Below are 15,063 nucleotides of genomic sequence, written 5' to 3'. Positions count from 1 at the left end.
ATTGCGCGTAGACATTAAATGTGGATATAACATGTTTGTAAAAGAGAGCATTTTTTTGGCTTAATTTTAACATTAAAAGAACCACACGGCTAGACGGAATTAACGGAATATTGAAATTTTTTGGATTTCATCGCAATAATAAAAGCAACTTTACAGATTTTGAGTCAAATCAAATTTATTTTTTTGAATAAGTGAAAAAATTGTGCAAAAATAAAATTAGTATGTTTAAGAAGTTTTTTTGCTTTAGTTTTAAGATAGTGTAAAAAATTTATTGAGATAATATTTTTGGAAAAATGTATTTGAGAATCGTTAAAATGTGGCATAATTTTTAATTAATTAACATTTTAATTAATTTTTGGTCTTCGAAAAATTTGACAGTGACCTTCCGCTTGTTCTGAAGAACATATGAATAAAATTCCGATTAAAGATCGCACAAAAACAGTAGATTTATATTAAAGACATAAGACATTCATTTTTATGACTGCCACATATTTGGAATATTGCTTCCATTCCTCTGATATTCTCAAAGTTAAGAAGAATAACTAATATTTCAATGGTTCAGCTGAATCAATGTCAGGTCAATGAGATTTTTGGGTATAAACTTGGCGATTATTTGGCGAATTCGGCGACAAAAATAAACGTTTTAAAAAGGCAGAAATTTTGGTGATATTTCTATTAGAATAGATGATCCGTACATTCTTCTGGAAAATTACATACCTTGTCAGAAAATTTTTAAAAAACGGAGAGAGCAAGAGCGAGTCAGTCTAATAAATTTCCTCTTTGGTTTGGTTATATTAACGTCCCGTTTGAAGCAACACTAGGGCTATTTTGGGACGGACCTCGTCATTTTGAACCGCGGTCAGATGACGAGGACGACACCTGAGCTGGCACCCCCCTCTCCACACCAGCGGGAGGACGTTTGGTCATGACGGATTTAACGTGCAACAGACAACGGTACACGACGGTTCTTCGGTGGAATCGGGTCTCGAACCTGCAACCCTCCGGTTCCAAAGCCGAGACCTTACCACCAGGCCACCGCTGCCCTTTCTCTTTGGAGAATGGCCCGCAGAGCGAGCTCTCTAACTGGGCACTCTGATCACTATTTATGTTTTGAATCAACGATTTGTTCACTGCGTGCTTTTTGCAAGTGCTGTCTCTTGGGTGCGCCCTAATTGTGTTTCCGCTTTTTGGGTTCCGTGTGGATAAAGTGTGGATTTTTACCATCCAACATATCGGACTTCACCGGATAGATTTCAGCAACAATATATACATAAAAATATGAGCAATCTTTGGTTTAAGGGTCCGACTACGTTAAAAACACTGGTTTTCGACCACATTGGCGAATTCTTCTTTTATTATTATTTCTTGTAGTTCAGGCTTTCCTCTTTCCAAAATAGTATTTTCTAGGAAAAGGAAGGTCTGATCTATCATGCAGGATAATTTTAAACAATTTTTTAGCTAAAATATTTCTTTAACTTCAATTTTCTTAAACTTTAATTTTTATAAAAATTTTCCTCCGTTAACATGATGCCTCAAAAACTAATAGAGGTATTTATATAAAAATTTCAGCGTGTATTTTAAATACTGTGGGCAATGAAATGAACCAAAAGTTTTATTGTTGGTGAAATACTTTTTTATTTATAGGTGTTTTTAGAAAAATTAAGTTGTAAATTTATGGAAAAAATGTATATATACGTACATTTTTACCCACAATTTCTTTGCATCTCAAAATGTTTCTTAGATTTTGGTTCATTTCATTCATCATTATATTCTATAACTTGTGTACAAAGAAAAATAGGATAGCTGCATTACAATTTTGTGCAGAGTGTTAACCGTTTAGGTTCAATTTCATTAAAATTTACTACAAATTTTCCTATTTCTCAAAATATATTATATTTCCAAATAATTTTTTTGTATATATAGTGTTTATAATTGACAATACATCTAAAAACCATAAATAGTTTTTAAAAAAATCCAATTTTTAAAAAATATTGCTTCGAACGTAGTCGGCTACCTTAATAGTAATTCACCACTGATTCATCTGAAAATAGTTCGATAGAAAGCTTACAGATAAATTATTTCAATAAATTTTTTTAATCACTATACAAACGTGCTTTTTCACATCAAATTATTTCTAACAAGAAATATAAGAAATCTCCATACATTAAAACATCTTCATGAACTTTCTTATGTAGACGACCAAGCAGGAATATTTCTTACTACTACTTTCGAACTAATGTGAGCGAAACATCTATTATTAAACAGACAAAGAAAGCTGGCAAAGAAAGGTTTAATTACTGAGTTACTTTCCAAAAATCCCAATTTTCATTTACCCACACTTACTAGGCGCTGACAACGAAGTACAAGCACGTGAACCATCGTCCAGTGAGGTCACCATGTAGTGTCACGGGCGTGGTGTTAGAGATTAATAAATCATGATACATATTTGTAGCCGATGCCTGAAAGATTAAACAAATCTTAATTTTGAATATCAAGAAATTTTGGCAACGGTTTGGTTGTCCCACTTTCTAGACAATGAATTACTAACTGGAACGAGGAGGATAAACTATTTATTTTTATATTGGTGGGTCTTTTCATAATATCGTATGTATTGATGAAAAATTTGGAAATTTTTTTATTCTGGTCTTTTATGGCAGATGATTACGTAAGAAAAAAGCATAGGTTTTTGGCGAAAATATCGATTTTTTTATTCGATAGTTTCAATCTATGAACAGTTTTATTTATAAATTCGTGTGACTTTTATTTTTCTCTCATTCTTTCATTTAATTTTCTCACTAAATTTTTATAATTAGATTATTTACATTTTAACTTTATTTTACATCTTTAAATGCTATTTTCTGAAATTTTAAATTTTATTTATACTTGTAACAAAAAAAACTTTCTAATTTAAATATAATATATATTTTTATTCAACTTTTGTGTAGTGATTGATCGATATGTTCCGTAATTCTTAACCGCTTAACTGTTTTGTCCGAGTGACATACTGCATCGATTTATCGAATTTTGATAGTTGTAAGCAAAAAACTAAACCATTCATAACAATTATAATTCAATGTTAAAATGACTTTGAATACATAGATAAGTCAAGTATTCCATGGATTTCCATTTGAATCAAAATAAGAAAATATCCCCAAAATAGAAGGTGTCATCTTATTAGATAGTGAAGAAAATAAAATAGTTAAGTGGTTAAACAACAGTATATGCAATATGTTCAATTAAAAGATTTTGAAATTGTTTCAATGCTTCATAATGCAGAAAAAAAAATTAAAATTTTCATATTATTTATCAATAAAACTCCATTTAAAGAATGGATAGAATTACAGCGTACTAAGCAAGAAAGTTTTTGATTTTTACCTGCTTTTTAGCACACAAAAGTCATATTTCTTTGAATTTTGAAAATATTTTGGTTTTTTTAATGATATAATTTTTTGTGTGTGTCATTTCTCTTGTTTTAAATCTATTTCATGTTAAATATCAAAAATATAAATGTTTTAAAACGTTTTTCCCAAACAAAAAGAAAAAAGATTCCAAACTTAATTTTATACTTTAATGAAATTCTAAAATTTTTGTGTTTCCATTCGCCAGTAAGGCCAGTTTTGTTGCACAATTGGTGAAAACTTCCTCTGAACTCTGCACACTAATTTGCATACTTTTATTTATAAATCACATAATATTTACCTATGTATATTCATATCTCCTGTACTTTGCAGTACAGTTCCCTAATTTAAAATCATGTACAGTTCACTAATTTGCATACTTTTATTTATAAATCACATAATATTTACCTATGTATATTCATATCTCCTGTACTTTGCAGTACAGTTCCCTAATTTAAAATCATGTACAGTTCACTAATTTGCATACTTTTATTTATAAATCACATAATATTTACCTAGGTATATTCATATCTCCTGTACTTTGCAGTACAGTTCCCTAATTTAAAATATGTACAGTTCACTAATTTGCATACTTTTATTTATAAATCATATACTATTCACTTATGTATAATCATACCTCCTGTACCTTACAGTACAGTTCACTAATTTCAATCCTGAACAGTTCACTAGTTTGCATACATTTATTTATAAATTACATACTTTTCATTTATATGTATTCATATCTCGTGTATTTTGCTTATCAGCGTTTGATGATAACCCTTCCAAGCTTGCACTGAAATATAATTTTAATTTCTCTTTGTGTTTATCACACTTCATTGAATTCCTCTTCAATGAACATGTGTCTTATATTTTTTTATTATTTGAAATTTTTCGATAGAAAATTATGCATTAAAAATTATTTAAATAATAATAAGGCAAAATTCAATGGCGGATAAAATTTAAAAATATTAAAAAAATTTTTTAGATTCTCTTAAAAAGTGTTTTTTGTAATAATCACCTCTTTAAACCTTCTAAGAAAACACATTTATATATAAAAGATAAAAAAAAAGCTTCGATTTTTATGCAAATTAAAAAAAAATGATATTTCCCTTTTAACATTCCTGAAAACGAATGAGTTAAAAGATAAAAACAAAAAAATATATAATGCACGGCAGGGTCGTGATGGCTTGGTGGTAAAGTATCGATTAGTGAGCCGTAGGGTTTCAGGTTCGAGACCCGATTCTACTGTCGTGTAAGGGGGCTACAAGATAATCAAGAGTAAAAAAGATTAGTCCTATAAAATAAGAATTCTACACCCATAAAGAATGTATTACACGCAATAATAAAATACAGATCCCAAATAGGTCTATAATACATAAACCCCTACTTGAGCGAGCAATGTAGAAATAGAAAACCTTTACTGCTTGTTCATTATAAAATCCATTAGTTTTAAATTTAGCCTTTGCCTCACAGTTTTGAAATAACACAATTTTATATGCTGTGAGAAGCTACGTTTTGCATTAGAAATAATAGAATAGGCCAACGTTCGATCGTTTTCTTACAATTGTAAATTAAATTCTTGTGAAGCCTGTTTTATGGGAATAATATTTTTTAATCTGTAAAACATATCAGAGCAAACTAAAATAGACCTACTGAGTTAGAAGAAACAAATGTAAGTTTGTGGCATATGATAATAGCTAAAAATACTGTATTTTTCAGTGTTTAGTGTTGATGGCTTTACACACAAGGAATAGAATCGATTCGTGACAGAAATCTGTAGAGGAAAAACTCAGTGTCGAAAAGGTAATAATTTCCTAACACATTCTAAAAGAAGATCAAGCACTTTGAAGCTGTCCATGTTTCGATTTCGAAGTTCGGGTGCTTTGAAGTCAAAACATGAACTTCAAAGGCTGGTAGCACAGCATAGTGAATATTACTTGAAATCCATTAATATGGACGATCGGAGTTGGATTCAAACCTACCATAAGAAAAGCAAGTATGCTAGCACAATTTCGAAATTGTCGGTTTCTGCAGTGCCAAGTCGAGGTCGTTCTATCGGTGGTATGGCTTCACTTTTTGGTAACTCTTTCCTTATGCAAAAGTTAATGGCAAATATTGCATGAAATTTTCGAGATATCAAATAAAAACCACCTGAGATGCATCCGTTTGACTTTCACTATTGTTGCATTATACCTAACCCGAAAAAACATTTCTATGTATGTACCTTCTTGTTGCCGAACACCCCGCCACCACTGAACAAAGTAGTATCGACAGAATTTTTTGTGGTAAACTGCTACCTTTATAGTTAACCGTCCATAACACCGGTCGATTCACCGAACTGACAACCTCTTCGAGGCAGTTAGGCACCAGCAACAAAGTGGTCAATCTCTCACCGCCCTCGTCGTCTTCCCGTACACTATCATCCTATTAAACGATAAGAAGATCTCCTCAGAATTTAACTATTCCTCCAATTCTCGTTCACCAGCAAAAGAAATCCAAACACTTTAAAACTTTCGAATATTTGGTAAAGAAACTGCCAATTTTCAAAATTATGCCCTTCAGACTTTTAATATTATCTGGTACCATTTGTACAGTACTTAACCCATTATAATTAACTTCTGAACTCCAAGATTTCTACACATTCCTTTAAATAATGATAAACAGTTCCAATTCCTCCACAGATATATTTATTTTCCGGCATTCTTCCAAATCTTTGAAAGTGTGCGGAAAATCTCCCATGTATTGAATGTGCACCTTCTTCTTGTGTATAACTGACCACCCCACCACCAGTGAACGAAGCAGTATCGACAGGATTTGTTGTGGCTAACTGCTGTCTTTAACTTAACTTGTTCATAAAGCAGTGTTCATACGAGGCCAACTATTCGCGCAATAGAAAGTCACGCCTACTTCAGGAAGATTATATAACCGCAATGGGACAATATGAAATAATTGTCCCGATGAGACAACCATTTGCCATTGTCCCGGTTGGGTCGTGTGATGTTCCTGAGGTAGGCGTGGCTTCCCATTGCTCGCAACAGTTAGCTTTGTGTGAACGCTGCTTAACACTGGCCGATTCCCCGAATTAGAATTGGAATGCTATTTAGTAAGGATGTCCGATATGGACTTCTTTACTGAATGTGTACCATTGCGAGTGTTAAAAGATAAAGGAGAATTGAATAACCAATTAAAATTCATTTTAATTTTTGCAATGATGCAGAATAGATGATTGCTGGTGGGTGATGGTGAGTACAAACATTATTTTTTTTTCTCCCAGAACGGAGAGAATGTTATCGTACATAGATTAAGTTGTTAAACTTGGATAAACCTAATGTTGTTATTAATTTTTCTTCAAATGATTTTAGTTTTAACTGAAATAAACGAAAATCAACTTAAAGCTACCTATCTAGATTTAAATATAGAAATTTCTAAAGGAAAAAACTTTAATAGGTAGGAATTTAACTTTAAAATAATTAAACTTAGTAATTACCATTTTAATTTAAACTCTAAAATTTTCAAAAATTTGATATCCTCACAATGTAACAGGATTAAAGAAATTTGTAATAATAAAATTTCTTATATTGGCGCACCAAACAATCTCATTAAAAACTTAACTACTAATTAATTTACCAAAAACTTTTGCAATATAGAAGTATTGATAAGCGAATGTTTATCTAACTTCCTCCAGTTTATTCATTTTGAATTTTAACTCAATAGATGGCGCTTCAATTATTCCTTATGATGACGATGCATTATGACCAAACGTATAGACCATAAACCATATAGCTTTAAACGCGGGAAAAGTAAATTTAGTTTAACGAAGTGTAATTGCACTAAGTTTCCTTGCTTCACACTGTCTTTTAGAGTTGCACTTTCATTTGGTAAGTGTTTTGCTTTCATATTTTAATGGGTATGTTTTATGGTCTTGTGTTGTTTAGTTTTGCTGTAATCTTACTTGTATTTAAAAAATTTGAAAATAATTTTGTTCGTTATTTTGAATTTTGAGATACTAATTTTATCTCCAAAACCTCCATTTCCTGTGATTTTCGGGTCACGAGGGGTCAATTTGTTAAATTTGTTCCTCACAGAAAAAAAAAATCCCTGGTTCGAATCCTTGGCCGAGGGTGACCCTTGAGAAAGTCTTCAAGCCGGATTCATTGTATCTTTCTTTTTAGTTCTCTGGCTTTAAACTTAATATTTACCTTAGTTTGGTTAAGTCCATTTGTGTTTTAGTTGTAGCAGCATTAGCGCTCTCTAAATAAAGTGTATGTTGTTATTATATAGGTTTAGCAAACATTTTGTAGGTGAATTTCATATTGATTGTTTTTGGATTGATAGTTTCATATATATAATTCTTGCTTTTAACTATAAAGTTAGAAATTCAATATCTCAACATTTTGTATAGCTACAGGCACAACAGTGAACTTGTCTATGAAATGCTAAGTATTTTTATTGAAAAAGACAACATTTTTATTTTCTTCATTGAATTAGAAAATAGAACTTTGATTTCGAAAACAATACCTAGTTATGTTTACTTTATCAGATATCAATACTGTGAATTTACAATGATTTTGTGTCCATAAGTTGTCAAGGAAAAGCTGCAGATCGAACTTCGAAACTTAATTCGATTCTTCGAAGAATAGGTCGTCTAAGTTTACAAAGGATAATAAAGAAGGTTCTAATGGATTCAGTTCGACAGACATTGTATAAATGCACTGAAAATAAAATTCTTCATAAAGTGTTTACAGTGATCCATGAAAAGAAAATGTTCAGCTGCCCTTGCTTTAACACCAGTAAAAAAAAAAACTTTCGACAATTTTGCTTGTCAATTTTTCTAATTTATTGAAAGCTTTTACGAGCGATTGTGTTTTATCGAACAGTATCAGTGAATTTTGTGCGACATCGAGTCGAACATAACAGCTGCTCTAAATGACATCTGCGTTAGAAGGCTAATTCACAATCGCCAGCTGTACAGCATTCGCAAAAATTTCAGATGTAGAAATGGGGAATATAAGGAACATATTTAAAAGGTAATATTTTTTCATGATTTTGTTCCAAATGTTTTTGCTTGTATTACATAAAACGTTATCTATATACATTTATTATTAAAAATATGTGATAAATTATATTTGCACTTTAAGCAATAACTGAATTCAATATTTATGTATTAACTGCATGTCATTGGCGAATCTAAACATTAAATGCATGCCATCGACGAACACAACTTTTATTTTAGAAAGAAACTATTAGCGCACAATATTTAACAATTTTTTGGCGATTAATCGCTGGTAGGTGGTTAATACATAATTGAAATCTATTTTAATGTGCCTCTTCAATTTGTCGCCAGTATGGTAGCCAAACAAGCAATCAGAGTAGTTCTTCAAACAACCCTATGCACACTGTTGTTTACATCGCCAACCATATTGATTATTAGTGACTGCGTTTTTGACACCCTTGCCATGCACTATGTAAAGTTAACCACAAGTAAGTTAAATTGTTGTATTATTAAATTAAGATATATTTTAAATGTTTACAATCTAAATAAAAAATCTTATTTAACTTGTAAAAAATTCGAATGCCTTCTCTCAAGCAACATTCCAGACGGTGCATCATCTTGACGTTTTATTTAATTTTTTAATTTTAATTGTTAAAAATGCCTACAAAATGGTAAAAAGATGTCGATTTTCAAGAACATTCAGCTTAAAACAATTGTATGTATTTATTTTTTAGTATAATAAACAAGTTCATGTATTAAGTGAATAATTATGCATCGTATGTAATTATGTAATTATGTAAAAATTACAAAGGGTTAATTATGTAAAGTATAAATTATACATCATTATGTATTAGAGATTTCAGGCACTTCATCTTTTGTAAATTGAAGATTTACTTTTATAGATTGTTACAAAATACTTTGAATTCTTAAAATTTTCTACAAATATTCTACTCTGATACTCTTTTAATGGAATACTGATATCTCGGTATCTGTGTTTTCGAATAGAAACGAATAACACATTGTATTCAGTTATAAACAACAGGCATTAGAGGATTTTGTCGGAACATCTTTTGATATTCTTTTCATTCATTCTCTTAGGTTTCACTTTACTAAATATAATGCATTAAAAGATTAAATTGGAAATATGTGTGTCATCTGTTGAATACATTTCCTTAAATTTCCATCAGTGACGGGCTGTTATATATAAATCTTAATACCGTCTGTGAATCTGTATAATGTTTTCCTTATTGTAATGCTAATAATTTTTTGCACTGTAACTATGGACATTTTGTTGTACGTCGGAAATATTTTGGTTTCGAAGGCGTGGCCTTGAATTATTATTTTCTTATTTCTTTATTACTTTTAATTATTGTAATTTTAGACAAAATAATATCCGATGTAAGATTCGATTTATTATTTTCGGACTTTCTTATTGTATAATGCTCTTTCTATGAGGCATAATGTACATAAACTACATGACTACAACTATATTATGAAAAATGTATCTGCATTGGATGGATCTGCATTTAATTACAAATATTAAAAAAAATATCGATTAAAGATTTTAATTTTGTTTTTCATTATAATTAAAAGTTATTTTCTTCTTTACTTATTTAATGTGAATACGAACAGAAAATATTTATTCTTTTGCAATTTTTAATTGTCAGTATGCGCTTTAAAAAGTCGTCTGCATTCTCACTTTAAAAGACAGCTGAAATGGAATTCTTCGCAGTTCTCGTAATTCTTTTGGTGTTCTAACGGTTGGTTCTCTTCATAATTTATTATGTCGGGAGTATTTCGAACCTGTAGAATGGATGAAGGGTGAGTTAAATATGTATATAAATATTTTTTTACGAGTTGATGAAGTTAGGAAATGATGCTTGTTTGAATTTTATATTGAAAATGGTTTGATATCGAACCGGCAGAATGGATGAAGGGTGAGTGGAATATATTTTTTTACGAGTTGATGAAGTTGGGAAAAGGATGTTTGTTTGAAATTTTGTATGGAGAATGTCCCGATTGCTTCTTTCTCCTTTCTTTCTTTTGGTTATGTACTAACTGTTCCACACAGTCCTTATTCTGTTATCCACACAGTCCTTATGTTCAATGTGCTAGTGAAGCTACTAGGTTCCTGCTCCCGCTGCTAGCGAAGCCGTAGGATGTTTTTTTTTTTTTTAAGTTAAAAAAAAATTCTGCCTTGTGCCTTCTACAGATGCCGAAGCATCTGTAGAAGGCACCGGGCAGTATGGAAAAAAATGCTCATCAGTAAAGTCCTAATTATATGGCGTGAAATGGTAACGGTAACTGTTCCGCGGAAGTATGTGTTTATTTTGTCCGCCATCTTTATTGCCAACTTGGCATTGTTGGCGCACACTATAATTCACATTTACCGTAGTTTGTTTGATAATGTAACTTATTAATGATAATACTGAAGAATAAAGATAGAAAAGAAATATTTTGTTAAATTTTATATTGGCTTCTTTTATTTACGGATTCAATTGATATGAATTTTACTATATTAATGGTTTAAAAATCCTGCGAGGGAAAATTAAGTTAATTAAATATTATTACAAACGGAAAGATTTTAAAATTCTATATCGGAAATTCGATATAAAACTTGATTGTGTGAATACATTGTTTTTATCTAAACAATTTAAAACAAAGGAAACGGTGCATTTCCGATCTATACTGCAGCAGATCTGTATTCGATGAAAAAAACATATAAACAATTATCGTCCTTTTCATCCGGGATTCTAAGGGTTCAAGGAGCAATAATTACTTTCAAAGGGAAGTAGTTCTAATTGTTTCTAATTTTTCTTCTTATCATGAAATGTATTTATTATATTGTTATGCAGTATTAGTCTACCAATTTGAACGTGTATCATAATAGCAGAATAAATTTCTGCTAAAATTTCTTTATACATAATATATAACCTAATTATCAGCATATATTTAAAAAAATGTTTTCTAAAAAATTAATTTCAGAACGTACGAGAACGCCGTCTTTTTTACTAGTTCCGATGGACCATTAAAAAACAAGAATAGAGAGGAAAACGAGTTTGTTACCAAAAATTATGTACAAACGTGGTTTACTTTTCAATATAATCACTATCAAGATTCAAGGATTTGCCAATCGCAGAACCATGCTTTCTATACCCTTTTTGAAGAACGTGGTCATCAGTAATGCGAGAGTTCTTAATTTTCCTTTAACGCTCCTTATATGTTTAGAAGTTGTTTGGGTTTTTTAAAGAGGGACTGTGGAGCAAGAATATCTAAACATGAACCCTCTAATATTGCATTTTTGGCATACTGGTCGCCTAGTTCGCTGTTTGGGTTTTACAGCCTCCTCTATTTCTTCCGAACTATATGATGAATTCATTGAATGAGATTTTATTTTGAGACAGATTTTCGCCCTTGTATTTCTTTAGTGAGAACACAGCTTAGAGCCGAATGATTCTTATATCTTGGCTAGCAGATCGAAGCTTCCGGAAGAAAGAGGAACTTCAAAAGAATATTAACCCTTTTACTACACATCTATTTGAAACGACTTTTGTATTTGAAACACATTTTATTTTTTGAACATGTGAAAGCTGTAGCTTTCACCTAAGAATTCATTTATTTTTTAATTTTCAGAGTACATACATGATATTGAGATAACTTCAGCTAATTAGAATTACAAGAAATAAATAAAGACATAAATTCAAACAAATACGGAACGTTCTGACACGTCAAATGTACCCAAAGAGTTAACCCCTTCGCGTACAGTGACGAATCTGATTCGAGCATCATATTACTAAATTTTTAATTTTAAACTGCAATTAAGTAAAAATGTTACATGCAAAAATCATTTGAAAATATGTCAATGCCTCATATGCTCTTGTATTGTTATAGAAATCAAAATAACAATATATACCTTCAATAGGATGTATCATCAAATTAGGAAGTTAAGTCAATTCGTTGGTCAAGGATTAAGATCCCTGTCACATTACTGATGGCAATGTTCTTCGAAAAGGGAGATCGGAATCCTGGTCCAATTATTATGACAAATGTCTGAATCTTCACAGTGACTATATCATAATATTATCACTTTTGTATACAATTTTTGGTGATTAACTCGTTTTCTATTTTTCTCTCTTTATAATGGCCTATGGAGATTTGGAAGAAAAACATCTCCCGCAATTGTTTTAAACCCTTGACCTACGAATTTACTTAATTTCCTAATTAGATGGCAGATCTTATTTGATTGAATTATTAAAAAGAATTTGAGTTGTTGAAGCTTTTTTAAGTGATTATTGCCTTTTAAATTTGTAAATATTTTTACTTAATTGCATATTTAAACCTAATAAACTAATATTTCAGTTATTCGATGCACATGTTAGACTGGTTATTATATGCGAAAGGGGTTAGTTTGAGCTGTAGGTATGTTATTGGCATTCAGGATCATGCAATAATAGCATTGTTTACAAACGAATTAAAATTTTAACATCAAATACTTCAGGGATATTATCTGTAAGCTAATTTATTATATTTCAGTTATACATTAATTGATTTTTTATTTATTATATTTTAAAGTTTTATAATTTAGATCTGTTTGTTTGTTTTAGAGAAAAAAAGGTTAGTTGATTAACTGTAATGGTTTTCCTGAGAAATTGTAATTTGTAATAGATCAGTGTAGTTTTACTACTCGCCAAACTATGGCTTTGAAATGTTTGATACAGCTTTGAAACCATTTTTGCCAATGAAATGTATTCAAAATAAATTTTAAAAATACTCAGTTGCTTTTTGCTTCATTTATAAAATGAAAAATCTTTCATAAAGGTAAGAATGAAACATTTATCAGCCGATAATTAAACTTGAGAGGAAATCACATTTGTAGGAAATTGTGTTTCGATAAATCCAAAAATACTGATATATATTGATGATGATTCCAGAAATTCTACTTAATTAACAGAATGAATATTTAATAATCCAAAAAAAAAGATTTCGAAAAATTAAACTTATTGAAGACTAGCCGCCTTTGGCGACCAGCCGGTTCGCCAATCGTAATGTTCGTTCAAATTTTAATAATTAAATAGGTTGAACCGGAGTTTAACCCCCTTCTTCGCCAAGTTGCGATAACGCGCCAAAGCTGGCAATCTTTATTATGTACTATAATTGAACATCTGCTCCTTTGCTTTTGAACATTTCGCAAGGTCGTTGTTGGCGATTTTTAAAAATTGCTCCAAGCAGGAGCTTAAACTCCGGTCGTACCATTAAATATTTTACGCAATTCCAACTTTAATAGATTCTTCAGCAAAATATTTTAAAACTTCAAATTTTGAGAGTCATATAATTCACTCATAATATTATAAAGGTCTTCAGTCATAACGTAATATGTATCTCTCTACTTTTCTGTTACCTCTCGTAGAATTTATGCTTTAAATCAAAGTGTAAATGATTAATCTGCAATTATTATAATAATATTTTTTACTGAAACAAAGCATTTTTTTAATAATATGATTACTGATAATAGAGTCACTGAGCGTTTAAACTTTATGGGCACTAAAGAATATCTTTCTTAATTTATGTAATATCTCAAGAATTTGTCAACAAAATTTTCTCAGATTCATCATGGACAGATCGATTAATGAACAATGTTTCATTTTAAATGCATTAAACACTAAGAAAATAAAATGAATCGTTTAAAATAATCGGTCGAAAACAGGTTTAAAACAACTACTTAAAAAACGATGTACTTAAAACTATAAGCATATACAAAAAAGTATATAACTAACATAAATACAATTTATTTACAAAAGCATGCAACTAACCTAAAAATAATTTAAATCATCCGTTGGTTGTCATGTCAACAGTCAGAAAACAATGCGCATGCGTGAATTTTTCTACGCCAGTTGGGGTAACGCTATGCAGATTATACATTTTAATTTCCTTTATTCTGTGTTATTTTAATTCAAAATTAATTCAGAATGAATCTGAAACATGGATTAATGAACAATGTTTGATTTTAAATGTCTAAAACATTAAGAAAATAAACAGAATCGTTTGAAATAATCCGCCGAAAAATGTTAACCCTAGCCTCAATTCTGTTGGGAAAAAAATAACTGAAGCGTTACTGATTTGGCGGTTTTGAAAATGGAAGATTTTTTTGGCGGGAAAGTTAGTTTTTAACTAATAATTAAAATTTCAAAAAAAAGGGACCCCAGGTGCACATTCCCGACCTCTAAGGTATACATGTACCAAATTTGATAGCTGTATATCAAATGACCTGGCCTGTAGAGCGCCAACACACATACACACACACACACATTGAGCTTTATTATAAGTATAGATAATTGTATTTTCATGTACATATCCCATACGAAGCCCTCGATATTCAAATTGAAATCATTTGTAAAGTCGTAATATGTTTTATCATTTTACAATTATCAGCTTAACGGCTATTTTAGCAATTAAAATAATAGAATAATTCGAGAATATTCATCCTTCGATCTATTAGTAATCTTCCCTATAAGTTGGCCCTTTATAACAAAATGCCAAAAATGATGATATCTACGTGTCGCGTTAGTAAAGTATTCTTTATTGGCCTTAATATTCTTAAAAGCATTCCGAGGAACTTCTTCACCGAGGGAATTTGTCACTTTTTTATCCCAGTGTTTTCTGCGATAGCTCTAG

The 15,063-nt window shown here is 30.5% G+C and overlaps 1 protein-coding gene across 2 annotated transcripts in view; it reads left to right on the top strand.

The window, feature by feature from the left end:
- The window catches only part of LOC129972386 (potassium channel subfamily T member 1-like), a 452,573-nt gene that overhangs the window by 114,811 nt on the left and 322,699 nt on the right, over nt 1-15,063 (top strand). Inside the window, exon 1 of one of the 2 annotated variants that reach the window (XM_056086511.1) lies at nt 8,310-8,425. The exons of the other annotated variant lie outside the window; for it this stretch is intronic. Within the exon in view, the coding sequence (XP_055942486.1) occupies nt 8,397-8,425 (29 nt within the window). The 5' untranslated portion in view covers nt 8,310-8,396. Of the gene's footprint in view, nt 1-8,309; nt 8,426-15,063 lie in introns of those variants that run through there. 2 annotated transcript variants of the gene reach the window in all.

The sequence above is a fragment of the Argiope bruennichi genome, chromosome 6, assembly GCF_947563725.1.
Source record: "Argiope bruennichi chromosome 6, qqArgBrue1.1, whole genome shotgun sequence".
NCBI classification, from domain to species: Eukaryota; Metazoa; Arthropoda; class Arachnida; order Araneae; family Araneidae; genus Argiope; species Argiope bruennichi.
The sequence above is the reverse complement of the archived record's forward strand: the minus strand, read 5'-3'. Positions and strand labels throughout refer to the sequence as shown.